Genomic DNA, 26,019 nt, shown 5'->3' with positions numbered 1-26,019 from the left:
TGATCCTTTTGTCTTCCTCGTAGTTGGTGCATCTAATGGATTCTCCTAGCAGACGATGGAGCATCTCTCAAGCGGTGGGCTCCAAACTCTGCAGCCCAAGCAGGACAGCTGCTCCGCCAGGAAAGAGGCAGGCAACAGCGGGGACCACCTCTCCAAGGACCCACAGGAAATGAAGCTCCCCTTTCCCAGTGATCCTTTCAGACTGCAGTTAGGAGGATCCCAAGGGCCAACTGGGCTCAGGTCATTTACTCCAAAGCCTCCCCGTAAAGCGAGGCTGGAGCGGACGTCGTCTCTGGATGAGCTGACCTGGCGGCAGAGGAGGAGCAGGAGGCCTTTCAGAATGAATCAAGAGAATTCGCTCGACTCAACTGAGGGGGGGTCCTCCGATGGGTCTTTCCAGGAAGACAGCCCCACCACGCAGGAAGCCGTCTCCAGTGGCAGCTGCCACCCCCCACACACACAGCCTCGGCACAACTTGCACCCGGGCTCCAAGATTCCCCCCATTGGCCAGAGCGGACTCAGCCTGTCAGCTTCGCCCAGGAACTTGCCCAAGGTCTCGGCCTCCCAGCCCCCACCTCCTCTGGAACTGGAAGGCTCCTTTCCTTCTCTGAGGACAAGTAATAGGATTGACCCAGATTGTGCGGAGTACAAGTTGGGCTCCCCGCGGGGTTTTCCGAGATCACGCAGCAGCTGGAGTGACACGCAGCTCCAGAGCCGTGGGATGGCTTGCGAACACTGCTTGACAGCCTCCGGCAAATCGACGTTCAGCCTGCTGGCCCCCATCCGGGTCACCGATGTGCGAAACAGGTACGTATCGTGGGGCCGATAGATCGTACGGACGTTGCCTTTGCAGTTCTTTTCAGAGACAAAATTATTCTTTGTTTAAGGAAATTGTAATGCAGAATGGGGAGGGGGGGGCTTCTGACATGGCGGCTTCAGCAGCAGCTTCCAGTAACAATCACGCTACGCTGTTGGGAAATCCCTGTCAGTTTTCAGAGGGTAACTTTTCGCTAAGAAGCTCTTGCTTATTTTCCTTTAGAGAATTTGTCTGTCTGTACATAGTGCAGATGCGGTGGCTCAGTGGGTTAGGACGCTGAGCTTGTCGATCAGATGGTCGGCAGTTTGGCGGGTCGAATCCCGAGTGCCGTGTAACAGAGTGAGTGCCTGTTACTTTTCCCAGCTTCTGCCAACCTAGCAGTTCGAAAGCACGTAAAAATGCAAGTAGAAAAATAGGGACCGCTACGGTGGGAAGGTAACGGCGTTCCGTGCACCTTTGGCGTCTAGTCATGCCGGCCACATGACCACGGAGACGTCCTCGGACAAGCGCTGGCTCTTCGGCTTTGAAACGGAGATGAGCACCATCCCCTAGAGTTGGAAACGACTAGCACGCATGTGCGGGGGAACCTTTACCTTTACCTTACATAGTGCTGCTTCCTGAATCTCACAGGGCTCTGCCCCACCTTCCCAGCCCCAAGTGCTTTGGCATAAAAAGAAGGATCTTTAGCTCACGTTCAGCCTTGGAGTTGCCAACAGAAGAACACGGTCGCCTGTGACGAGGAAACCCCTGCTGCTGTTTTGCATCATGTGCTCCAGGGGAAGATGCTGGTCCCTGTTTGTCAGGAATAACGGCACTTTTGAGTCCGGAGAAGGGAGAAATCCATTGTAAAAGGTGCCACTGACTGTGGGATTGACACTAGCCCTTCCCTGTCTCAAACTGAGGCAAAGTCCTAGAGAGGCTTCTGGATAAGAGGAGGGCATTTCAATGGCTGTTTTGCCCTTCAGGCTCCCAGGGGCATCCAGCCACCCCTGGTTGAGAGAGAAAGCCAGCAGAAATGAGCTGCGCATGTGTTGTAACTTGTTCCTCCTGGAATAATTCTGATGGCATCTCAGTGGGTTTTTTCTTGGTTTCCGCCCCCCCCCCTCGGTTCATTCCAGGCTTTGGGTAGGGAGAATGGGGGAAAGTATTGGGCTAGCTTGCACTGGTTGGGAGGGCCTTAACAAGTGCAAAGAGACCCAGTTTACTCTGGTGACAGTGTTTAATTACGGATAAATGATGGCTCTCTGCATGTGGGCAGTATGTTGTTCTAGCAAAATTCTTTTCTAGGTTTGTTCCCAAATCAGAAGGCTGTTCGTGATCTTGGAAGCCAACACAACTTCACACTTGGGTGTTTCTAAGAGCAGCCAAGACCACAAGCTCGATTGCCTTTTTTTTTTTTTTTTTTGCTTTTTCTCAAATCCCAGTTTCTTCCCCTCAGGATGCCACTACCAGGCACTGCATGCCAAAACAACTAGCTACAAAGACAGTTTTTTCCCCCCATGCCATCCCTCTGCTGAACAGTTAATTCCCACAGCACTGTCTTATGCCAAAGGCTTTTTACCCATGTAGCGAGACTATATTAACTATTATCTTTCTCGCTTTTTTCCTTTTACCTTCTCCTGTTGGTATCTTATGATTACATCACTTGTTATTTGTATCTACACTGAGAGCCTATGTACGGGAGACAAATTCCTGGTGTGTCCAATTACACTTCGCCAATAGAGAATGTTCTATTCCTCACAAGGGCAAGGACGGGCGTATCCTTTGTTTGGCAGCAACCTTGCCAGGGACGTCAAATGGGGAGAGAATGATTGGCCCCCAGTCGCCTAGCGAGCGTCATGATTTGAGCCTCATGTTTTGAGCTTGGTGTCAACGCTGCTAACATCGAATGTTCTTGCTTGACAAGAGATGAGGAAGCAGCCATTTCATGTGTTAAACTTGTGTATTGCTTTAAGAGATGGATTAAGGTTGGGAGGGGGGAAGAGAAGGATTGTACCTTCAAGGCCATCTGAAATTAAAGAAGGTAAGGCCTTGGCCGGTTTTCTAACGGAAGGGAAACGGATTCTTTAAATTAATTGGAGAATATGATTAATGACAAAGTTAGAAAGGTGGAGAATTGTGTTTCAATATATTGTGCAAGGGGGAGGAGATTTCAGATTCCAGCTTCCTTCGAGCAAGCATTTGCTGGTGTATTAGGCTGAATAAAGGACTTTTAAGGTAGACCATGGGTCGGCAACCCGCGGCTCCGGAGCCGCATGCGGCTTTTTGAGCCGTCTCTTGCGGCTCCCAGTCGCCCAGTGCGCGCGCACCTCTCCGAACGGGCGGAGGTACGCGCGCACCACTCCGAACGGGAGGTGCGCGCGCACCACTCCAAACGTTTGGAGAGCTGCGTGCACACCTCTCTCACACCTCCGCCCGAACACCCGTTTGGAGACCTGCTGGTGTTCGGGCGGAGGTGCGGTTTGGAGACCTGCTGGTGCCGGTTTAGAAAGCTGTTGCGGGCCGCGGCAGCTTTCTAAACTGGCACCAGCAGGTCTCCAAACCGCTGTTCGGGCGGAGCTGCGCGCGCACCTCCGCCCGAACACCCATGTTGAGACCTGCTGGTGTTCGAGCGGAGGTGCGGTTTGGAGACCTGCTGGTGCCGGTTTAGAACCGGCACCAGCAGGTCTCCGAACGGGTGTTTGGGTGGCAGTTTGGAGGTCCCGGGGGTGGCTCTGGCGACGCCCGGGCTGAATGCGACGCCGCAACCCAGCGCCCGTCACCACGGAGACCCATCGCCGCTGGCGTGCAGGTGCGTCCACATAAAAAAAAGTGGAACCGCGTGCATGTATCCACGCACGCGCAAAAAACATTTTGCGCATGCGCAAAACATTTTGTTTTATGCGCATGCGCGTGCGTGGATGCACGCGCGCGGCTCCCACTTTTTTTTATGTGTGATGGAACCGGTTCCCAGTGGCTGTTTTGCTTTTTCAGATTGCCGACCCCTGAGGTAGACAATGCCTCAGAGTCACTTGAAAAGCCCATACGTCGTCAGAAACTTGACACTTGGCCTCCCCGGTATTCTAATTGTTATGTCTCCCTGAACTGAAGAAGACCTCTGTCTGTCTGCCTTCCCCCACCCCCCACAGCCACCCATCACTCCAACGCCAGCTAAGCTTTTTTCAGGAGAGAACTTTGCCAAGGCTGTCATGAGACTTTGGGGCCCCATGCTAAGAAAGGCTTGGCTCTCCTCTTCCTCCTCTCTTAGGCAGTTGACTTCTAAGTCCTGATTTCAGTGTTGGTTGACTTTCCACAGGTAAGTCAAGCCCACAGGTTGGCAACGTGCGGCTCTGGAGCCACATGCAGCTCTTTCAGCCTTCTCTTGCTGCTCCCAGTCCTCTACCATTTCCAGAGAGAGAGAGAGAGACAGACACAGAGAGGCACTTGTGCTTCCCTTCTCTCTCTCTCTCTCTCTCTCTCTCTCTCTCTGTGTGTGTGTGTGTGTGTGTGTGTGTGTATGAAAAAGAGAGTGGCTGAGAAGCTTATTGGGCGGGGCTCCTGCCTTTGCTGAGTCTCCGCAGGAAGCAGCCGAAAGCAGGGCAGGAGAGCCAGCCCAATAAGAATGTGTGCCAGCTTGTCTGAGAACAGCGTGAAGCCAGCTTGCCAGGTGAGCAGAAGATCGGAGGGAGGGAGGGAGAGAGAGAGAAAGAGAGAGAACTCATGCACAGCATCCTCTATTAAACTCTTCAATCAAGCTTCCCCCCCACCTTGCGTGCGTGAGCGTGTGCACACATGGGCGCGGGTTTTGCGGCTCCCAGTGGTTTTTTCCCTCTGGGAAATGGGTCCAAGTGGCTCTTTGAGTGTTTAAGGTTGCCGACCCCTGGTCAAGCCTATAAGCCTAGACCATGGAGTATCCTGACGCAACAAAACAGAATGTCCTTTTCTACAGAAGCTACTTGGAAGGCAGCCTTCTTGCTAGTGGTGCCCTCCTGGGAGCAGAAGAGCTGAACCGGTATTTTCCTGATCGCACCATGGGCATCTTTGTAGCCACCTGGAACATGCAGGGCCAAAAGGTGAGGAAGTCAGGCTTCAACCTCCGTCTCTAATCACCAGGGTTTCCACTTGGAAAGTCCAGGAGGAAAAGGAAAGGCACGGTTCGGCAAGGCCCGAGGCTTCGGAGCTGCTTTGGAAGCGTCTTGCCCGGCAGACGCGGGATGAAGGATGAAGGGCGAGCCATATGCTCAGCTCAACTTGGCCTACAAAATTGCAGGTCAGGCTCACACAGGCTTTTCTCCCCAGAAAAGCGTTACTGCACACTCGCCCTTCGGCTCTAGGAGCCCTGCAGATATTTCCAGACAGCGTCATTATATGGTTCTAATTTTGCACGTAAAGTTCATATTTTAATGCAAACCGTTTGGGAGTGCGTTCAGTAAGGGTATGTGCGACTTGTCGGGACAAACCAGCAGCCTAGGATCCATAAATCCACTTGCAGCTCGTCCATCCCACATACAGAGTGTTTGGGTTCTGTTTTTGTTTTTTTAATCCCCTTCAGCTTTTCTTTTACAAACAAATTTTCTGGGAAATGTAATAAAAAGGTGGAAAGAAGCACCTAGGTCAGGGGTAGGCAACCTTGGCTCTTTTGTGACTCATGGACTTCAACCCCCAGAATTCCTGAGCCAGCCACGCTGATGGGAAAAGGAGAGGTTTCCAAGCTGAGCCATGCTGGCTGAAGAATTCTGGGAGTTGAAATCCATGAGTCATAAAAGGGCCAAGTTTGAAGACCCCTGGTCTGGATCCAAGCCCGCAGTTTCATCAAAATGTCCGACTGAGGAATTCTGGGAGTTGAAGTCCACGAGTCACAAAAGAGCCAAGGTTGCCTACCCCTGAGCTAGGTCAACCCAGCTTAGTGAAGGTGAGCTGTGGATGAGAAAAATGAAGAAAACAGGAGCCTCTCTTTGTGTGGTTTTGTTTTTGTTTGTTTGTTTTGCCACTTTATAGACGGAACTTGAAGTTGTCCTTGTTAGAATGCTTGTGTACCTGAAGCAAGTACTTGTTTGTGTGGCATTTCACAAGTAGCATGTTGGGATAGCAGCAGAAGCAGAGTCGCCTTAATCCTCCAAATAATGTGGATTAAATAATTTCCCGAACAGATCAGAAAATGGCACGTTTGTTCATTTGCTGGGTTCCAACCCAGGTGAGCGGAAAAGTATTTGCATCCTGCAGGCAAAAAAATGGATTTGATACCCTGCGTCATTTCTTGTTCTTCAGCTGGCAGCTAAGAGGCCTCAAATGAACCTGCAGAGCTCGTGGACAGTTGGAAAGGTCTTTTTTTCTTTTTTCCCCTTGCAGGAACTCCCTGAGGTGCTGGACGACTTCCTGTTGCCCTCTGACCCTGATTACGCCCAGGACATGTATGTGATAGGGGTCCAAGAAGGCTGTCCAGATAGGTATGGGAACAGAAGCAGCTTTGCAGCTAAGGGACCCTCCCCCCCAATCCATCCATCCATCTATCTTTTGTCCTACCTCCCGAGAATCACCACTGTTGTCATTCCATGTCAGCCTGTGCTCCCAGCAGCTGAGTCTGATGATTCTGAAGAGGAGGAGGAGGAGGGGTTTGGAGAGCCTTCGGTGTCAGAGGGAGGCTTTGATGCCCTGCAGGAGACTCAGCCTGGCCCCTCCAGTCGTGTTCCTCACGAGGCTCAGCTGTGTGAGGAGGAGGGGTCGGACTCAGAGGATTCACAGCTGAATCTGTTCAGAGACGCTAGAAGCAGAAGGCAATCCAGCAGAGCAGAGAAAATCAATGAGGCAACTCAGTGAGAGGAGGAGAAGGCAGTGAGAAGCCACGCCTTGGGACTGATAAGAAAAGGGGAAGGTGTGGGCGGGGCTGGTTGCTGAAGGCAACCATTTGGAGACATTCTAAGGGAATCCTGGTCTGTTTTTGCTAATCTGTTTGACTCTTGTTTGTTGACTCGTTTCATATTTTGAATCATTTATTGAAGGAAATATTCTGTTGCTTTTTTGTTTGAACTGTACATAAATTTGGGTTGGTTTTTTCCAGCCTATTGACTGTAAAAAGGAAAAAGGGGTTGTCCCTGACACACAAACAGGGCCAGTTGTAGGCTGGAACAGAACAACCACACAGTACAAGTAGGATCATTATATTGCACGGGTTAAGGCTGTCACAAGCCCTCTCTCCCTTTTGGCAATGAGGCAGAGCTTTCTGATAAAGCCAGGTGAGACGTCTTCTTAGGTGCAGGCCTCTTTTGGGGCCAGGCCGTAAGGGGTCCCTTGGCAACCTTGAGTCCCATCTTCTCCTTTCCTCTTCATTTGTCTACACTCTTCCGCGTGCGTGACCGGAGGCTGGCATCCAGGAGAAGAGTGAACGTGGGCAGTCGCTGCAAGGAATTGGGAGCTAAAGGGAGGGTCCCGAGCCCATGGGACGAGTGGGAATGAAGAGATCCGGGAAATCCTGGCTCCTCTTAATCAGCCCGATTGGCCAGAGCTCCTGTTTTGAGCCTGCATTGGGCCTGCTGACCTCAGAGTCGCTCCAGGACCAAGCGGCCGATTGCCTTTGCTTCCTTTCTGCAGGCGAGAGTGGGAGATTCGCCTGCAGGCCACGCTGGGCCCGCAGTATGTCATGTCTTACGCAGCTGCTCACGGCGTCCTTTACCTGTCCTTCTTCTTGCGGAGGGATCTCATCTGGTTTTGCTCAGGTATGCCTGGCCAGGGATAAATTTCGAGGGGCCTTTCAAGTCACTAAATGCCAGGGGATTATTGGTGAATCGCCAGACAGCGTGTTTTTTGTTTGGCGGGGAGAAAGCTGAACCAAAACGAGAGCTGTGTGCTCAGGAGATGGAACTGAACCCCATCATTGAATTGCCGCATTTTCACCCCTTCCGCCTTTTTTGTTTCATTTTGTTCTGTCCCTGTCCGATCTGTGCACTCTTGTGACAGGCTGTGCCGCTTCTCTCTTCCCACAGAGGTAGAATGCGCCACGGTGACAACCCGCATCGTGTCTCAGTTCAAAACCAAGGGTGCGCTAGGAATTTGCTTCACTTTCTTTGGCACGTCCTTCCTTTTCATCACTTCCCACTTTACCTGTGAGTATCTCCTCAAGCTCCGCTTGCGCCTGCATTGGAGCCAAAGTAGGTTTTTTCCACTCCCCCCAAAGCTCTGTAAACTGGTGCGCCAGCCGAGCTGCCTGCTTTGTGCTCTGTTCCCAACTGAATGCAAGTAAAGTAGATATGTGGAGTTATTGCAGAAGGTGAGGAAGCTGTGTCTACAAAGAAATGGACAACACCGGACACTCCTCCCCCTCTGTTCCTTCATCCCTAGACTTAAATCCAGTCGGAGAAGGGCAGGATATAAATGGGATTAAAATAAATCAATAAAATAAAAAATAATGTCAGGACCCTCCCCGATCCACGTCTTAGGGAAGAAGAACTCTTGGAGACAGGATAGTCCAAACAGGAATTTTTACTAAAACATGATTGACAAGTGGATAATCTAGACAGGATCTGGAAACTGTGTCGCAGACTGATACTTTTAAAGTGTCCCTGAGTAAAAACCCCTCCCCTCAGTCCATTTGGTCAGTCCCGGATCAATTAAGTTTCAGGTGTCAAAACCTTCCATGGGAAAAGGGATCTTCCATGCATTTACAACATTTGCTTCCTCCCCTTCAAATTCCAATCAGAGATACAAACCAGAATCTCTGCCTGCCCACCTTCTTTGTTCTTCTCAGTTCAAAGGTTTTCTTCCCTCATCTTTGTGATGGCCCCCAGGCAGGCTGAATAAACAACCTTGCATCTAATGGATAGGGATGGCCAATTAACATCTTCTCTTCCCCTCCTTGGGAATGGCAGAATCCAGTAAGGGGGTGAGATTTAGGTTTGCACAGAGAGGGAGTTAGGGATGGAATATAAACGGATTCTGACACATCCGCACCTGCCTTTTTGGAGCCTGCAATCATATAGCATCTACTGACCTGTGACGATTCTCAGGAAATTCTCCAGTATGACATTTGGAGATTTCTACCCCACCAGGTTGAACCCATACAGGTTTCCCTTCTCAAATAAATGAACACAACTGCTCAGGTGATGCACCTATAAACTCTTTCTCCCTCTCTTCCAAAGATAGTGCATGTAGAATAAAAGACACACCCGGAGGGTTGATGTAGGAGACACGTTGTGCTTTTGTAACTGAACAAGAGACCCGGTTTGGTGTTGTGGTTAAGGCACCCTGGTTCTAGTCCTGTCTTGGCACAAAGCAGGCCGGTCATTTTCTCTCGTGTCTAGAAAGGAGGGGGGGGGGGAAACCTTGCCGAAGAACTGCAGGGACTTGTCCAGGTAGTCTTTTAAGAATCGGACATGATTGAACAGAAAAAATAATAATAAAATTCACATTGATGAGGCTGTTTCCATTGAGAGTACAGATTTCACAGCAGTCCTGTTTCAGAGAAGGTGAGTGGGCAGAGGAAAGCTGCCAGCCTTGTTCACTCCCCAGCCTGAGGTCCACGATCTGCAACATTTGGCACCCTTAGAATTCCAGCTCCCCTCTCCTTCCCTTCCCCACTGTCTCCCAGCCAGGAGTTCTGGTCTTTCCCAGGAGGAAGTGGGGAAACGGGTCACTTGAAATCTCTGGATCATGGCCCGACAGCTGGGCTAACTACTGACCCTCAACTGGACTCGGTGGCCCTCATTCCTCTCCCCGATCTTCAGAATTCTGGCCTTGCGTTGGAGATTGTTCTAAAAGAATCTTGCCTGATTTTTAGTGGGACACTGATCCCGATCCTTGCCTTAGTCCGACTGAGAGCAGCAGGCCCTCCTCCTCCCATTTTGCAGAGCTTTGGCCCTTCTGAGGATTGAAGTCAGCACGGGGAGCGTTGTTCTCCTCTCCTTCAGCAGAGAGAGAGAAATCTCCCGAAGTCGTTTCCAGTGGAAAGTGCTGCTTTGAGTCTTTTTTTTCCCCCCACCGGAACCAGCCCTACGTGGCCTTCTTTTCTTTCAGCCGGAGATGGCAAAGTCAACGAGCGGGTTCTCGATTACAACAAAACCATCCAGGCTCTTTCGCTGCCCAGAAATATCCCGGATACCAACCCGTATCGATCCAGTCCCTGTGAGTAACTTGGCCCTGGGAAAGGCTTCCTTCCCTCTCTGTTCCTCGCATGCAGACGGACTTCTCTCTTTCAAATAAGCACCGCCATCGTGATGCAGCCAGAGGAAAGCTCTATTCTGGAAGGTCACCGATTTGGCCTCGGCCCCAAATGTCGGTCCCAGCGACAAAAATCAGACTTGGAGGGAACGGCAATTTTGAAATGTGTGGGCTTTAACCCCAGAATTCCCCAACCAGCAAGGCCGATGCTAAGAATTCTGGGAACTGAAATCCATGCATTTCAAAAGTTGCTGAGATTAGCACTAGATTACAGTTGCCGTGTGTCAAGAAATGGGATGAAGTCACCCAGAAATTCAGAATTGTAAGTGCAGCCATTTGTGTGGCGGCTGTTTGAAGTTAACAGCAGGACTGGAAAAAGCCGCTTGTGACCGTTGCAGCCTCCCCAGGGTCACGTGATCAAAATTCGGATGCGTGTCTTTATGAGGGTCGCAGCGTCCCGGGGATGTCACGCGGTCCCCCCTTTTGTGCCCTTCTGACCTGCAAAGCCAACGGGGGAGGCAGATTCACACGATAACCCTGCTGCTAACTTAACGGCTGCAGCGATTCGTGTAACCACCGTGGCAAAAACGGTTATAAAATCCACAAAAACCTGTCTGGTTTCACAAGGGAAATGTTGGGTTCAAAGGTGGTTCTAAGTCAAGGACTCTGTGTACGGGAATTCAGAGTTGAGACTCGAAACGGTTTGAGTTCCTCCGTTGGCAAGCTTTGAATGGAGTGACTTGCACCCTCGATTGAGCACACACACACACACCCGGCCCAACCCGGCTGTCCAGTAATTCTGCACAGGTGTTGGGGAAGACTTGGGCTAAATGCGTAGCCTCTTCTCCACTTTTCTTCCCCCCCCCCCCATCCTTTGCTTGGCCTTGCAGCGGACGTCACCACCCGCTTTGACAACGTCTTCTGGTTCGGAGACTTCAACTTCCGCCTGAACGAGAACCGGGAGGTGGTCGAGCAGATCCTCAGCCCTGGCCAGGAGCTGGACGTCCCACGGCTGCTGCAGCACGACCAACTGCTGGAGGAAATGCAGAGGGGTGAGCACCCCCTTCCCTTCCCCTGGGTTTTGGCAGGGACCGGCCCCACTCCCTTCCATCCCTGCAGTCTCTGCGCCTCAGCTCTTGCCTGCTCGGGGACCTTTGTGAGGGCCCTCTGAAGACACCCCCTCCCTCCCTCTCGAGAAGGCAACCTGTGCCCCATGCCCTCCGCAGCTCCTGCTTGGTTTCGGAGTGCAATTGAGAGAGTTGGTTTTGGCCTGTTAGTCCCTGATGACCTTCTCCAAACAGAATTATCCCAGCCACCTCAGCTGACCTGGGCAGAATCTCTTTTACGTGAAGGGCCATGAGGTCCAGACCTGTTGGGGGTCAAGCCTGCTCCTTCTCTTTTGGGAAGGTGCTAAAGAAAGAGCTCTTCCAAGGAGCATTTTGTCAGCTGATCCTGGGGGTTTCTCAGGGGTTTCTCCTCCTGTCTTTAAGGGATTACTAAGGGACACGGTGGCTCAGTGGGTTAGGACGCTGAGCTTGTCGATCCAACCCAGCACCCCCGTGGCTCGCTCTCAGTCTGGCTGGGAGGCTTTTGACTTAGATCGGTGTGGCCAAAGCCTTTCTCATGCAACTGTGGCTTAAGAACAGTATCCTCAGTTTGCCATTCGCTGCAGCCCGGCACGTAATGGCAGAGTGGCTGTATGTCTTGGGGCGCCCTTAAGGCTGGGACTTTGGGGTTCAGTCCTTTGACTTGCCTGATCCGCTCTTTGCACAGGTTCTATATTTAAGGGGTTCCAAGAGGCCCCCATCTTTTTCCGTCCTTCCTACAAGTTTGATGTTGGACAGGACACCTATGACACAACCTCCAAGCAGAGGACGCCTTCCTACACGGTAAGGGTTTGGTGGGGGGGGGGGGCAGCAAGAAAACAGGCATTCCCCCCCCCGGGAACCTCTCCAAGCAGAAAAGGGCACCCAAAAGCCAACCATTCTGTCCCCAATTCCCACAATTCCTACGACATACACAGCACCCTTTGGCCAAAAAGCTTGCCTGCACTGGCCTAGAGCAGGGGTGGGGAACCTTGGCTCTTTTATAACTCATGGACTTCAACGCCCAGAATTCCTCAGCCAGCATGGGGGAACTATGGCCCCCTTATGACTCGTGGACTTCAACTCCCAGAATTCCTCAGCCAGCATGGGGAACTATGGCCCCTTCATGACTCGCGGACTTCAACTCCCAGAATTCCTCAGCCAGCATGGGGAACTATGGCCCCTTCATGACTCGCGGACTTCAACTCCCAGAATTCCTGAGCCAGCATGGGGGAACTATGGCCCCCTCATGACTCGTGGACTTCAACTCCCAGAATTCCTGAGCCAGCATGGGGGAACTATGGCCCCCTCATGACTCGTGCACTTCAACTCCCAGAATTCCTCAGTCAGCATGGGGAAACTATGGCCCCTTCATGACTCGCGGACTTCAACTCCCAGAATTCCTGAGCCAGCATGGGGGAACTTTGGCCCCCTCATGACTCGTGCACTTCAACTCCCAGAATTCCTCAGCCAGCATGCGGGAACTATGGCCCCCTCATGACTTGTGGACTTCAACTCCCAGAATTCCTGAGCCAGCATGGGGGAACTATGGCCCCTTCATGACTTGTGGACTTCAACTCCCAGAATTCCTGAGCCAGCATGGGGGAACTATGGCCCCTTCATGACTTGTGGACTTCAACTCCCAGAATTCCTGAGCCAGCATGGGGGAACTATGGTGCCCTCATTACTCGTGGACTTCAACTCCTAGAATTCCTCAGCCAGAATGGGGGAACTATGACCCCCTCATGACTCGTGGACTTCAACTCCCATAATTCCTCAGTCAGCATGGAAACCTCTCCATTTCTCCTCAGCATGGCTGGCTCAGGAATTCTGGGAGTTGAAATCCACAAGTCATAAAAGAGCCAAGGTTGCCTACCCCTGTCCTATAGTAATAGTGGAGGATGAGACTGAGGGAGCTGGGTCTGTCTAGCCCAGGGGTAGGCAACCTTGGCTCTTTTATGATTCATAGACTTCAACTCCCAGAATTCCTGAGCCAGCATGGAGGAACTATGGCCCCCTCATTTATTTACTTATTTTATTTATTTAATTAGTTTTCTATACCACCCTATTCCAGAAGAACTCAGGGGGGTTTACAGGCAATATTTAAAAGACAATATAAAATTAAGATAAAAAATAGAATGAAAAAGAATTAAATTAATTAATAGCCCAACGATAAAAAAATGTTAAAAACTTGAAACTAAAGAAACCCCTCAGGCCAGGCCAGATGGATCGAAAAGCCAGGTTTTCAGGTCCCGGCGAAACGAGCGCAGGTCGGGGGCAGTCCAGAGTTCATGACTCGTGGACTTCAACTCCCAGAATTCCTGAGCCAGCATGGAGGAACTATGACCCCCTCATGACTCGTGGACTTCAACTCCCAGAATTCCTCAGCCAGCATGGGGGAACTATGGCCCCCTCATGACTCATGGACTTCAACTCCCAGAATTCCTCAGCCAGCATGGGGAACTATGGCCCCCTCATGACTCGTGGACTTCCAGAATTCCTCAGTCAGCATGGAAACCTCTCCATTTCCGCTCAGCATGGCTGGCTCAGGAATTCTGGGAGTGGAAGTCCAGGAGTCATAAAAGAGCCAAGGTTGCCTACCCCCGGCCTAGAGGCTTTGGATAAAGGCAACATAAATCTGCCTGGCAAGAACAAAGGTAAATGATACAAGGATGACTTAGCTGGGTTCCTTTTTCCTTAGGTAAGAGCTGGTTTTGTCCAGTGGTTAGAAGCACCGGGCAAGAAAGGGGGGAAACTCTTGAGTTTATTCACTTAACGTTCTTGCCACCCATCTCCCCTACAGAGCGACTAGTTCCGCCTTCTGAAGCACACGGACCCATCCGTGAAGCCACTAGAGGCCTTCCCTTGTTTTGCCTCTTCAAGACTCCCCAGCGCTCCTTGAGCATTGTGCTCCTCTTTTGTGCGTGGTTCCCTCCCTGGAAGCTTCCTGGAAAGGCCCAGTTCCCTCTCTTTGCCCGCCTGAAGCTTGCATAATGCTCAGTTGCCAGGGGCAGGAAAGAAACATGAGAACGGAAGCTCACCCAGCTTACAAACTATAAAAGGAAGATCTCGGAGCCCTTTCCCCAAACTCAAGTCCAGGGCGGCTCCAGGCCCAAGGCCTTGTGGGCAGTGGTGGGATTTAAATAATTTAACAAGGGGCTCTGTTCGTCATCACCGGCGCGACGCACCTTGCACATCTGTCATCGCATTGCTATCACTGGCGCGTCGCGCACTGCAGACATCATCCCCAGCGCCACGTGCATTGCACTGATGTCATCAGCGGCGCCACACACCTCGCGGTGTCGCCACCAGCCCAACAGATTTATCATAACCAGTTCGCCGAACTCAAACCAAAAGCTAGGTATCGGTTCTGCGACAGTGGCCTGTCGCAGCTCCTGGAAGGTTGTATCTGGGCCAGAGATCTAGGGCCGGAGCAAAAGAGCCGCTCTGCTCATCTTTTTCTCTTTTCAGGACCGGGTCATCTATCGCAGCCGCCACCAGCATGAAATCCATGCCGTGAAGTACTCGGCCTGCTTTGGGATCAAAACGTCCGATCACCGCCCTGTCTACGGGTTGTTCCGTGTCAAAGTGAGGCCCGGGAGGGACAAGTGAGTAGGAATGCCATCCGGAGCCACCGCAGGTGGTGCCTTTGAAAAGGCTTCATTCTGAGGCCTCCCCACGTTCCTGCAGACACACTTGCATTGCAACACCTGGCTCCGAGTTGTGACTTTAAGAGACCCAGGCGATGAAGCCAGAGGGCAGGGCCGGAACCCGGAGCCGAGAAGGAATGAGGCTTTGGCTCTGCATCGGGATAAAACAGTGCCTGTCAGAACTAGCCGTGAGAAGGCAGAGGGGCATCGGTCACCCCACGCCTGGACTGAACTGCCTTTAATCCTAACAGCTGAAACTGGGGTTCAGTGACCGACAGGGATATAAAACCCACCAGGCGGTTGGGTGGTTCTGCTAACCTCTACTTAAAAGAATACGCTGCTCCGTCTTTGGAACCGTTCTTAACTATTCAAAATCTCACGGAGTAGCCAAGATCTTATACGGTCTTGTGATCTTTTTTTTTTTTTAAAGGCACACTTTTGTTTTTGGCATCTGTGCACGGTGGTCCACATGGTGTGAAAAGGTTACTGACCCAACCAAGGGGGCGGGGGAATCTAATCTAATTACTGCTAGTGTTTCCTGGCCGTGGAAAGATGAAACGAGGGAAAACCAGGATGCCCAGTTCTTGGAACGGGTCCCACAGGGTGTAAAACAATATAGCGCACATATATATATGTAAGTTTTGACAAGCCGGTTTGTGCTTTGTCCCATTCACCTACAGCATCCCGCTGGCTGCAGGCCTATTTGACCGAGAACTTTATTTGACTGGCATAAAGAGACGGATCAGAAGGCAACTTCAGAAAAAACAAGCTCTCAAAAACCAGAAATCCAGCGCTATCTGTTCTGTTTCCTGACCAAAGGCACCCAAGACTTCCGGGCCAAGCGAAAGGAAGCGCGGACGAGGCCTCCTTCAGCTCGTTCGGCGTAAACCAGGCTGGAAGGGCGTCAGCAAGACCCACAAAAGCGAAGAAGGCTGGAAATGGCTGGGGGGGGCGTGTAGGGGCGGCTCACGGATCGGATCCAGATTTTATCAAGCGCGTAGCCTCTTCCTGCTCAAGAAGCTGCTGTTCCCGTGTCCTGTTCCTCGAGGAGGATCCTGGAATAAACCCTGCAGGGTGTTGGCATTGTCAGCGTTACACCAGCCACAAACATTGCTCGGGCTGGGAAGCTATTTCTGAGGACCATCTTGGGAACACATTCTAAGCCTTTAGCTAGGAAGTGAATTGCGCACCCAGCCTAGTTTGGGCCCCCCCAAAGTCAACATTTTTCCTAAGAATTCTAGAAAGGTCCCTGGAATGCCAGAGGGGCGAGGGAAGACTCGGAAAGTCCCAGCCTGAGGAGGTCACAGGGTGCGTTTCTTACCTTCAGTGAAGACAAGCCGCCACCTGCCATTAACTAAGAGAAAGTGGAAACCGATTCCACTCAATACAGGGCCTCGAGTGGCGGCAAAAACCAGTATTTTCGATAGCAAGGGCCAATTTTAGCCGCTGCCGGTGGGTGGTAAGTAGCTACGCTTTCCCCTCCTCAGGTTTAGTCATCATTTTCCTGGATTGCGCTTGGGTTCAGAATTCCTTGAAATAAAAGGACGATGCAGAACCTAAGAAATGCGTTTCTAGTGCAGCCATGGCAAACCTTTAAGAGACTGAGTGCCCAAACCACAACCCAAAACCCACTTATCGCAAAGTGCCAGGGCCACATAAGCATTGTGGTGCCCTTAGCAGGAGCATGGCCCAAAAAGGGCGTGGCTGCGGTTGTCACGACAGACTGGGTGGGCGTGGCTGGGGTGGGCACTGCCACCTCAATGTTGCTCATGGGCCGGGCAGGGTTGGGGGAGATCCAGGGGGTCTCTGGTGGGTGGGATGGTGGGCAGGCCTAGCATAGATGGGGGGAGGCACGCAATCCTAGCCGGGACTGGGGAGCCATGGCGCCAATGGGGATCCAGCCTTCCATGCTCAGGGTGGCCTTGCTGGGTGTGGGCGTGCTTACCACCTCTACTAGGGCTTGCTAGCCAGCCTCTTCTCCTTTGTGTTGGGTGGGGCTGCCGCTACGGGCGGCAGCCCAATGGACCTGCACAAGCTGCTGGCAGCAGTGGCGCGCGTGCCCACAGAGAGGGCTCTGAGTGCCACCTCTGGCATGTGTGCCGTAGGTTCACCACCACTGCTGTAGTGCATCAACCGATCTACTCTGTATTCCCTACCTAGAGCTTAGCTTAAAATCTCATCAAAGGAATTCCAGTATTTTCAATGGGTAATACCACTTTTCTCTTTCCCTCTGTGCGGGAATTAAGCATTAATTACAAGATTCAGAATGTGCATGTATAACGTGTACAGCTGCTTGCAAGCGCTGGATTGTGGCAGGAGGGCTGTGCCCCAGAGCATCCCTCCAGCCTGCAATGTGGCAACTCCATGAAAGATATCTGGGGTGGATTCCTTGCCAAGCAAACCCCAGCAGAGCAAATTCATGGCGAATTCCAGCTATAGTAAATGGGCCCAAGATTCCCTTGGGACCAGAGGGGGCCGACTGACGGCAGCCATGAATCGGCCATCCTGCTGCAGAGGACAAGGAGGCTGGCAAAGAATCACTCGAGGAAAGAGGAAGATAACTGGCTATTTATTCAGCTGATACTTCAGGCTATTTTCAAGCAGTCCTCTCCTCCCTCTGCAATTAGACCAGGATCCTTTCCTCTCAACAGAAATTCCTTGACGCATTGGAAAAAGGAGGATTTTGTCAGCCAGCAGAGCATGAGAGAACAGGTTCTCACCAGGTGTGTGTGTGTGGGGGGAAGAAAACATGAAGTGCACAAGAAGTGGACCAATCAGTGCCTCATAAGCGGTTTTTAGAGCAAGGGTTGCCAACCTTTCTGGGTTGGTGGCCCGGTGGGAAAGGGAGGGGCAGGCACCTTTATGCGCGCACGCGCACACAAATGTAGCTCCACGCGCATGCACGCTCCACAAATGGGGCTGCTAGCACTGGTGCGAGGCTCGCATCGTGCCAGCAACTCAGAGCTTGGCTAGCGCCGGCGCAAGCACAAGAAACAAGCACGCACACACACGCACATGCACTGGCCAGCCACTCACGCAGCCCAGTGGCCAAGAGGCCAGGCCATAGCCTGGTAGTGGGCCGTGGCCCATAGGTTGGGGACCTCTGTTCTAGAGCATTACAGGCAGTTCGTCCTAAGATGGTTCAAATTAATGAGGGCCTCCCTAAACAGTTATCGCCTAAGTTTGAATGAATGACCTCCAGCCACATCACTGCCATTTGAGCATTTGGCAACCTGCTCCCATTTAAAACCAGTTGCAGTATCCCAGTCATGGCTGATTTGTGACTCTTTTGCCAGTTTCTGGCAAAAATAGCATTGGTTTAAGCTGGGTTCACACTTGGGACTGTGGTGACTTACTACTGCTATAAAGGTGGTTGTAAAGTCAGGTCCAGTCACAAGATGTCTCAATTTATGACAACTTACGACAGATTCTGGTTCCAACTGTGGTCCTAAGTCAAAGACTCCCTATGACGGGTGTCAAACTGCCAGCCAGACACGTCATCCGGAAGCCGCGCCCACCCCATTGCCAGCAATGGCAAAACTGTCCCAATACATTGTGTGACATCATGTGACGTCGCTTGTTTGACATGTCTATGAGAAAAGTTCTCATCTTGGGTCAAGAGTAACAAAAAAAGGCACCTGAAAAATGTTATTGCAACTAAAAACCCGATGTAGATTGTGAATAAATCTCCCAATCTTAAGATTCAGTTTTGTTGCTACCAATTGAAAATACCATTGATTTACCACTCGTAGTTTAAACTTAAATTTTGGAAACAAAGGTCAACATACCACAGTGTAGCACCCTCATTAACTCTTTTTATCTGTATTCTTCGCCATGGAGCAGGCTCAGACTTATTGTCCCTTAATTCAAGACAAATCAATGAGGACAGGAATTTGAAATACCAAAATAGTAATCGGATTCGTAGGAGCAGCTCTCTTCAACCGTCCGGCCTCCTCGTTTAGTTTGAGTCTCACAAAATAAGTTATTTTAAAGCTGAACAGAATTTGAACAGACGTGGAAACTGCTCTGGCAACCCCCTTCCTCTGATGCCCCCTGTGCGTGCCAAGCTGCCCTCCTGGCAGAGAAGGAAGCACATGGCAAGCAATGGGTCGTCTCGGCCAAACCCCTCGGTGGGGCAGCCGCAACCTTAACGGAACAGCCGGTACACCCTGGGAAGACGCCCGTCCTTGCTGGCAAGGGCGGCCTGGAGGTGCTCGTAGCTGGGCAGCTCCCGCAGGTCCCCCAGGGCAGCCACCGCCGGCTTCTTCCGCAGCATCTTCGTCGCCACCCGCCTGATGTCACTTGCGCTCACTCTGTCTGCGCAGGAGGGAAAGAGAGGCAACCACAGCATCAGTTTGTGCGGCTCCCACACAAGGCTGCTGCTCCACCACAACATGGGCCACCGCCCCACCTGGCCCACGTTCCCTCAGAATCCGCAGAGAACGGGCCCAGAGACCCAAGAGGAGCAGAGGGAGAGAGCGCCCAAGGGGGAGGCCTCCGGCTAGGGAGGGCAGTAAAATGCCACAAGGGCCCTCGGGCTGCAGAGCAAGGGAGGGGCTCGCTTCGCCAGCAGACTCAGAAATCAAGGACCCCTCCCAGAATTTTCTCCCCAAGTGGGGAGGCTCCGTCGAGCTGCAGCTCAGGAAGCTGAGGCTTTCGCTTACCGATCAGGACACAGAGCTCCTCCGGCAGCTTCCTCCCACCCGTGGCCAAGACCTGCCTCCCGACATCCTCAAAAATGACCGGCCGAGACTCCAGGTTCATCATCAGCATGGAGCGCAACTGGGTCTTGGCCCGCTCCAGTTCCACCTACAGGGAGGGGAGGCAGCAGAGCCACTCCAGCCTCTGAAAGAGGGCTCTGCTCCGAGCCCAAGGCCCCGACATAAACCCTCCTCCCCAACTTCTTACCTCGCCCAGCGTTCCAGCCATTAACACAAATTCCCGCGTAATGATTTCCACCATTTCACGGACCTGCAATCGAGGAGACGCGGAGGAGCCGAGCGTGACAACCGATTCCATCCAAGGCCTCTCCCTTCCTCAAGGGTGGAGAGCTTCGGAGGAGACTTCTGGGGTGAGGGCAGGCAAGGCGGCCTTCTGCTCGCCAGGCCAGGCAAGGGGGCACTGGGGACTGCTGCTCCCTCGCCTGCTGGCCTGGTAGAGGTAGCCCAACCTCCTGGCAGGTGAGGAATCCATTCCGAGGACCAGCTCACCTGTCTGGGATCTGCGCTGGCGTGAATACACAGGAGGCCGGTGTCCTCGTAGCTGTGGTGGTAGGAGGTGGCGTTGTACATCCAGTGGTGCCTGGGAGAGAGCGGCAGAGAAGGGGACGGGTGAACATCAGCGGCCTTGTAGGGTTCTCCAAGAGCAGTGGTAGGCAACCTTGGCACTTTTATGACTCGTGGACTTCAACTCCCAGAATTCCTGAGCCTGCCACGCCAAGGGGAAAGGGAGAGGTTTCCAAGCTGAGCCATGCTGGCTCAGGAATTCTGGGAGTTGAAGTCCATGAGTCATGAGGAGGCCATAGTTCCCTCATGCTGGCTCAGGAATTCTGGGAGTTGAGGTCCACAAGTCAAAAAAGAGCCAAGGTTGCCTACTCCTGCCCAACTGCCTCTTGCAACTGTAGGCCCTGCTCAAGAGCCGGACAACATGTCCCATCAGCCCCAGCCACCGGTTGGCCCAAGGAAGGCGACTATGACACAGAAAGAGAAGTATCGGCCGGTCGGAATTCCTGAAGAATTCTGCTAAACTCGCAGATAACATTCCCGGGAGAAGCAAAAGCTGACTGGGGACAACCCAGATCAGGACTGCGCAGCAATTCAGCGTGTTGTGCAAACCCGTCTGCTTATCTCAGGCTACAATCAATTCTGTGCTTGCAGCAGGAGCAGGAGCTCTATCACTGCTGGATTAGCAAAACTGAAACAATAACACCCCACAATTAAAGCTAATTAGGATTTAGCACCATGTATAAACCGGCTACTTTTCTGGCCCTTCAGACAGTCCCCCCTCCAACTTCCCAATGGAAGGTCAGCACCCTCCCCGCCCCCAGGCTCTGGCCCAGCTTGGCTCCGCTCCTGGCTCTTAGCAGCGAAGCCTTCCGGCTCCTTCAGGGAAGGCAGAGAGACGTACCGGTTGAGGACGTTGAGATACAGCCGCGTGAACATGCCTTTGCCGGGGCCTCCAGCCGAGAAAGACCCCCCGCCCCCCATCATCATGTTCAGGACAGCGAAGGGGATGAAGTCTTCCTCCTGGGGCAGAGAAGCCAAACCGGAAGGTCACTCGGACGTCCAAGCAAAAGGGCCGCCCCAGCTAGAAGTGGACACTTACCAGGAAGGAGCAGCTTTCCAGTCCAATCATGACGTGCGCCAACTCTGGGATGGGGGTCGGCCCTAAACTCACGTCGGACATGTCCTTCTCGAGCTGCAGAGAGAGGGAGAGAGGCCCCGTGGGAATTTGTGCGCCTAGTGATTGGCCCTAGAGCAGGGCTTTTTAACCTTTTCACCGATTGTGCCACTTTTAGGATATGCCAACATCCGAGTACCACCAGTCGCCTAGCAAGGGGTCAAAACCTTGATGACCCCCCTCAAAAAAGAAAAAAAGTGATGAAGTACAGGTAGTCCTCGACTTACAATAGTTCATTTAGTGACTGTTTGAAGTTACAATGGCACTGGAGCCTGGCGATGATCCTGGCGCTTCCGCTGAGCCCCGACAGCCCTGCAGCTCCAGCCGTCTCTCGCTTAGGTTTGTGCGGTGCTGCCACCGGTTCCACTCGTTCCCCTCCCCCACTACCACTTCTCTAGGATAGTCGCGTACCACCTGCCAGGTGCCAATGTACCACCGGTGGTACCCGCACCACTGGTTGAAAAGCCCTGATCTAATGTTCTTTTTACCTTCAGCTTTTGAAAGTGTGCCTTCCTTTTACTGCTTTTAATGCTTGCTTATTTTTATAGTTGTGAGCGGCTCTTTATGTTCCATTTTGAAAGAGGCACAGAATCCTCGACTTATGACCGTAATGGAGCCTGACTCAAAACTACGGCGCTGGCTTTCCCCTGATGTCCGGGAAGGGAACAGCTGCCTGCTGAAAGAGGTCTGAGCTTCCTCCCACCAGCCGAGCACGGCATTGCCTCCTCTTTCCAGCCTTCAGAAGCGCTGCAAATCCGCTCTTTCTGGAGTTTCCCCCTCCTTCAAAAGACCTTGATGATGTTCAGATATTTTGGATCAACATCCATAATTCCCAGCCTTCATGGTCAAAGGAAATACAGTAACTGGCTACATTCTACACGTACTGCACATCCTTCCGATCTTTTTTTTCCACTTTAACTTTCTTCTAGCTGCTCTGAGAACCAGTTTAAGGCAAACCCTCCATTTTACATCATAATAAATCACTTTATGTAACCGAGAGATGCAAAGAACATTTTGCTTCCCAACCTGCCAATATTTTTTTTGTAATCCCATTTATATCCCGCCCTTCTCCGAAGACTCAGGGCAGCTTACAATCTAAAGCACAAATCAATGCGCTTAGCAATAGACTCCTGGCTGTCTCCCTTTCCTCACCTTGAGGATCCCGCCAGTGTATTGGGCAACTGACTTGTCCACCTCCTCGGCTTTCCCACTTCCCCACGCCGGAACGGTTCCCACGAAGTACTTCCGAGCACAGTCCACAAGCTGCTGGTGTTCAATTCCCACTCCAGCCAACACCATCCGGTCGGGTGTGTAGTAATTCCTCAGGTACGAGTGGAGGACCGTCCTGTCGATTTTCTCGATGTTCTCTGCCGGACAGAACCTGTTCAATCCCACAGTGTTTTCCCTGTAAGCTGCCTGTGGGAAGGGCAAACCCAAATGATTTTCAGAAAAGAAGGCAATGACCAAACAGATATTTGACCAGACTTTCTTGCTTTAGGATTGCTGTTGGCCACTGGCACCAAGAAGAGCCCAAGTGAGCACAAGGGAGAGAAAGCTCCGTATCTAAGAAAATAACAGCCTCTCCTAAAGAGTGCAATGGATTAAACAGTTGATGGTATGCCTTCACTGTCTGATAAACCTGGATTTGAACCCAGGTCTCCCTGATCCACGGCCTGAGCTACTTGAGAACATCTTTGAAGGAACCTTCCTCGGCCCCCAACATCATGGCCTGCAAGCGATTCCGTGTGTGAAGCGTTGTGGGCCCAGTAAGCTGACAAAGGGCTTTGAGTAGGGATGGGTGCAGGTGCAGCAGGCGAGGTTCCCCCACAAAGGCGGAGCATTGGATCTTGGGCTGCACGATCCAAGAATAGTGCATATTACAGGGGAAATCAACAGTGCCCCCCCAAAGCATAACATCACACTACTCTGTTGGCCAGAACGAAAGACACAGTGAAGGGGTGGGTGGGGGCACCCAAACTCACACAAAGCCCCGTTTTGACTTTGCGTTCCGCAATGTTGCACACCACTGGACTATTCTTTCACTTCCCAAACTGCAGGCAGGAACACAACGCAGTGTGTTTTGCCTTATTGTGCCCCGCCTCACATAATGGGCACAATGATGCTTATCATTAACAAAGGCAAGCTTGTTTCTTCTGAAAACTATTCAGCTCCTGCATCCACCACCAGAAGGGAATTCCCAGTGAGACTGAGGAAGCCCCCACGGCCCCCCCAAACTCCTCAGGGGTTGCCCTGCCTGGCACGCTGATCACAGGGTCCTTCGCCCACTTGCCCCCCCCCAAGCTCAATCCGGATTAGAAGGCCACCGAACAGCTCAGGGGCTTTGTGGGGCAGAACGCCAGAGGGCCTTACTGCATGGATCATCTCAGTCAGCAACGGCTCTGGATCGGGCCTCATGTTCAGGTCCTGCAGCTCGAAGCGGACCGCCATACGAGTCATCTCGATTTCCTCATCTGCCAAGAGAAGCCAAGGAGGAACCCCTTTGGATCCAGGCCACAGGACCCAACCTCCTCCCAAGGGACAATGGCCCAACCCCCCTGGAGGGGGAGGAAAATTCCTACCCACCTCCCAAATGGCCACCAAATCCCACAGAATCAGCCTGTGTTCCTTCCCAGAAGATAAACTGGATTGGGCACACCCACCTACAGCCCCCCCCACTCCTGCCACCTTGGTCTCTCCCACTCCTGTCTTTCCAAATGATGCCACTGCACCACATTTTCCTCTGGCAGAAATCACAAACATCTTTATGGCAACGCAATTTGCGTTCAGGTGGGACAGCGAAATCCTGCCTGGCTCTCTTCTCTTGAAGCACAGAAGACACCATGACAATCTCACCTGACAATCTACTTTTTTAACTATACTTTTTAAAAAGTATAGTTAAAAGCAGCACAACTCCCAGTTCAGGTCTAAGGCTGGCAGCTGAGACCAGCCCATCCACTCAAAACACATCCCCACCCAATCAGAACACAGCTAAGGCCCCACCCAATCAGAGCACACCTCCAACCCATCAGAACACAGCCAAGCCTCCACCCACAGAACACACCCCCTCTGGCAGTTTAAAAAAGAAGAAAAAACAGCCACTATCACACACTTCTCCCAGAAGAACGAAGCTGAAGTCACCAGCCTCAGGATGACGGATGAAATTTCGTCGAAACGTTGCCCTGATACCTCCAAAAACCCAAATGACACTATATATATATATATATATATATATATATATATATATATATATATATATATATATATATATATATATAAATTTATTATATATAAATAAAAAACTAGATTGCCAGGTGAGATTGTCACGGCACCTTCTGTACACACACACATATATATATATATGTACTAGAAGATTACCTGACAGTCTGGGCTGAAGAACCACATCAGCTAAGAGACTGACCATGGGGTCCAGGCCCCTGCTATCTGCAGAAACAGCGTACATTGTGGTATCCCTGAAAGAAGAGCAAATTGGATTTATGTTCTACTGGGGTGGCATGGTCGCCTCCACCCAGGGTGTGAAAAATGGCATCACTCAAAGCAAACTCGAATGACAGAATCTCCCCTTAGCCTCCCTGTGAAGGACAGATCACATGCTAAAACGGGAGCCGGGAAAAGTCCCAAAGATGCTTTTTCAGTAACTACGACCTGGATAATTTGAGAATCTCCACATAGACAGAGTTAGGAAAAAGGACGCCATACGCCAAACAGGTTCCAGTCAAAAGCCACACATAGCTCGGCTCGGCTTTGTCGAAGGATGCCCGACAGGAAACAGACCTTGACACCTGGCAATCACAGATGCCTCCGTGCTTCTCCAACGTGAGAAGGATCTCATCCTTGCTGCTAAACCGGGCCGTAGACTAAACGGAGAAGGGAGGGAGAAAGCAGGAACCGGGTCAAGGAGGCAAAAATAAAAGGCAACTCAGCCCTAGTACAGGGCTAGGCAGCCTTGGCTCTTTTCTGAGCCGGCTCAGCAATTCTGGGCGTGGAAGCCACGAAAGAGCCAAGGCGGCCTACCCCTGCCCTCACGCATCCGAGGCTGGCTGGCAGCTTTTGGAGCAGAACTCGGGCCAAGAGCCCAGCAGGCAGGGGCAGGGGCGGGGGACAGGTGGCCTGCCTGGGGGCCTCGCTGACCGTCCGGCAGGCTGGCCATAAGCCCGACCCTTTCGCCTCCCCACCCCCCTCCGGGAAAGGCACTCACGGAAAAGGCCAGCTTCTCCAGGAAGTGGGCAACGCCGCCGGTGTACTTGGCTTCGTGCCTCGAGCCGGAGTTGATCAGCACTGGGCAGACGGGCGGGGGAGACGGTCAGCTCTCGGCCTCGCTTCGGCCCCGCCGCCCCCCGCCGCCGCCCCCCGCGCCCCTTACCGCCCAGGGTGCAGAAGGGCCCGAACCTCCGCTGGGAGGCCACGCGCAGCCCGCCCTCCAGGGCGCTGACCTCCGTCTCGAAGCCCTCCGGCCCGTCCAGGCCGGCGAAGGCGGGCTTGGGCAGCCCCGGCAGAGGGGCCGTCAGCGGCGTGCCCGGGTAGCCGCCCCCGCTGCTGAACCGCCGCGAGCCGGCCAGCCTGCAACGGGAGGAGGGGGAGGCTGAGGCGAGGGAGGGCGAAAGGAAGCCCCGGGGGCAGGGAGGCCGTTCCCCACAGGAGTCCCCTCGGCCGGGGGACGCGAAAATCGAGGCCGAGGCCTCGACTCACCTCCGCGCCGGGCCCAAAAGGCCCCTCCGCACCGCGCTGGCCGCCATCTCGCTCGCCGAGGAGGAGGAGGAGGAGGACGCCGATTGGTCGCTGGGCTGACGGCGCCGGCGATGGGCGGGAAGGAGGTGAGGGTCCCGCCCCCGCTTCCGGCATTGGGCCGGAAGTGCCCGGAGGCAGGTGAACCCCGGGGGATGCCGGGAGTGGCGGTGGGCGGAGCGCGAGGCCTGGTCGG

The 26,019-nt window shown here is 52.6% G+C and overlaps 2 protein-coding genes across 3 annotated transcripts; one reads left to right on the top strand and one right to left on the bottom strand.

The window, feature by feature from the left end:
- INPP5E (inositol polyphosphate-5-phosphatase E) lies at positions 1-15,764 on the top strand. The gene is made up of 10 exons (XM_083375105.1): positions 1-807; positions 4,746-4,869; positions 6,146-6,243; positions 7,385-7,509; positions 7,777-7,896; positions 9,803-9,910; positions 10,837-10,998; positions 11,720-11,835; positions 14,503-14,639; positions 15,362-15,764. The coding sequence occupies exons 1-10, from the start codon at positions 56-58 to the stop codon at positions 15,492-15,494; spliced, it is 1,875 nt and encodes a 624-aa protein (XP_083231231.1). The 5' UTR covers positions 1-55; the 3' UTR covers positions 15,495-15,764.
- Positions 15,765-16,491: 727 nt separating this feature from the next.
- Positions 16,492-25,909, bottom strand: LOC310647673 (mitochondrial-processing peptidase subunit alpha-like). Of its 2 annotated transcripts, none has more exons than XM_083375115.1 (13): positions 25,788-25,909; positions 25,462-25,658; positions 25,297-25,376; positions 24,873-24,955; positions 24,456-24,550; positions 23,451-23,551; positions 22,233-22,496; positions 21,006-21,098; positions 20,808-20,926; positions 19,892-19,982; positions 19,590-19,652; positions 19,346-19,490; positions 16,492-18,998 (listed from the first exon to the last, which is right to left on the bottom strand). In XM_083375115.1, exons 1-13 carry the CDS (start codon positions 25,832-25,834, stop codon positions 18,829-18,831), a joined length of 1,548 nt encoding a protein of 515 aa, XP_083231241.1. In that variant the 5' UTR covers positions 25,835-25,909; the 3' UTR covers positions 16,492-18,828. The 2 variants fall into 2 exon arrangements, with proteins under 2 accessions (XP_083231241.1, XP_083231240.1); XM_083375114.1 differs by having other exon boundaries at positions 18,470-18,998; positions 24,744-24,955; positions 25,788-25,886.
- Between the last annotated feature and the right edge of the window lie 110 nt (positions 25,910-26,019).

Source organism: Vipera ursinii (assembly GCF_947247035.1).
Source record: "Vipera ursinii genome assembly, chromosome: 16".
Lineage (NCBI taxonomy): Eukaryota > Metazoa > Chordata > Lepidosauria > Squamata > Viperidae > Vipera > Vipera ursinii.
The sequence above is the reverse complement of the archived record's forward strand: the minus strand, read 5'-3'. Positions and strand labels throughout refer to the sequence as shown.

Excerpts from the sequence above, each read along its gene's own strand:
- INPP5E (XM_083375105.1), top strand. The coding sequence starts at position 56 with ATGGAGCATCTCTCAAGCGGTGGGCTCCAAACTCTGCAGCCCAAGCAG. Across the intron at positions 808-4,745 it reads GTCACCGATGTGCGAAACAG|AAGCTACTTGGAAGGCAGCC; the intron begins GTACGTATCGTG and ends CCTTTTCTACAG. Across the intron at positions 14,640-15,361 it reads GTGAGGCCCGGGAGGGACAA|CATCCCGCTGGCTGCAGGCC; the intron begins GTGAGTAGGAAT and ends ATTCACCTACAG.
- LOC310647673 (XM_083375114.1), bottom strand. The coding sequence starts at position 25,834 with ATGGCGGCCAGCGCGGTGCGGAGGGGCCTTTTGGGCCCGGCGCGGAG. Across the intron at positions 25,659-25,787 it reads CTTTTGGGCCCGGCGCGGAG|GCTGGCCGGCTCGCGGCGGT; the intron begins GTGAGTCGAGGC and ends CTCCCGTTGCAG. Across the intron at positions 22,497-23,450 it reads TGACTGAGATGATCCATGCA|GCAGCTTACAGGGAAAACAC; the intron begins GTAAGGCCCTCT and ends CCCTTCCCACAG.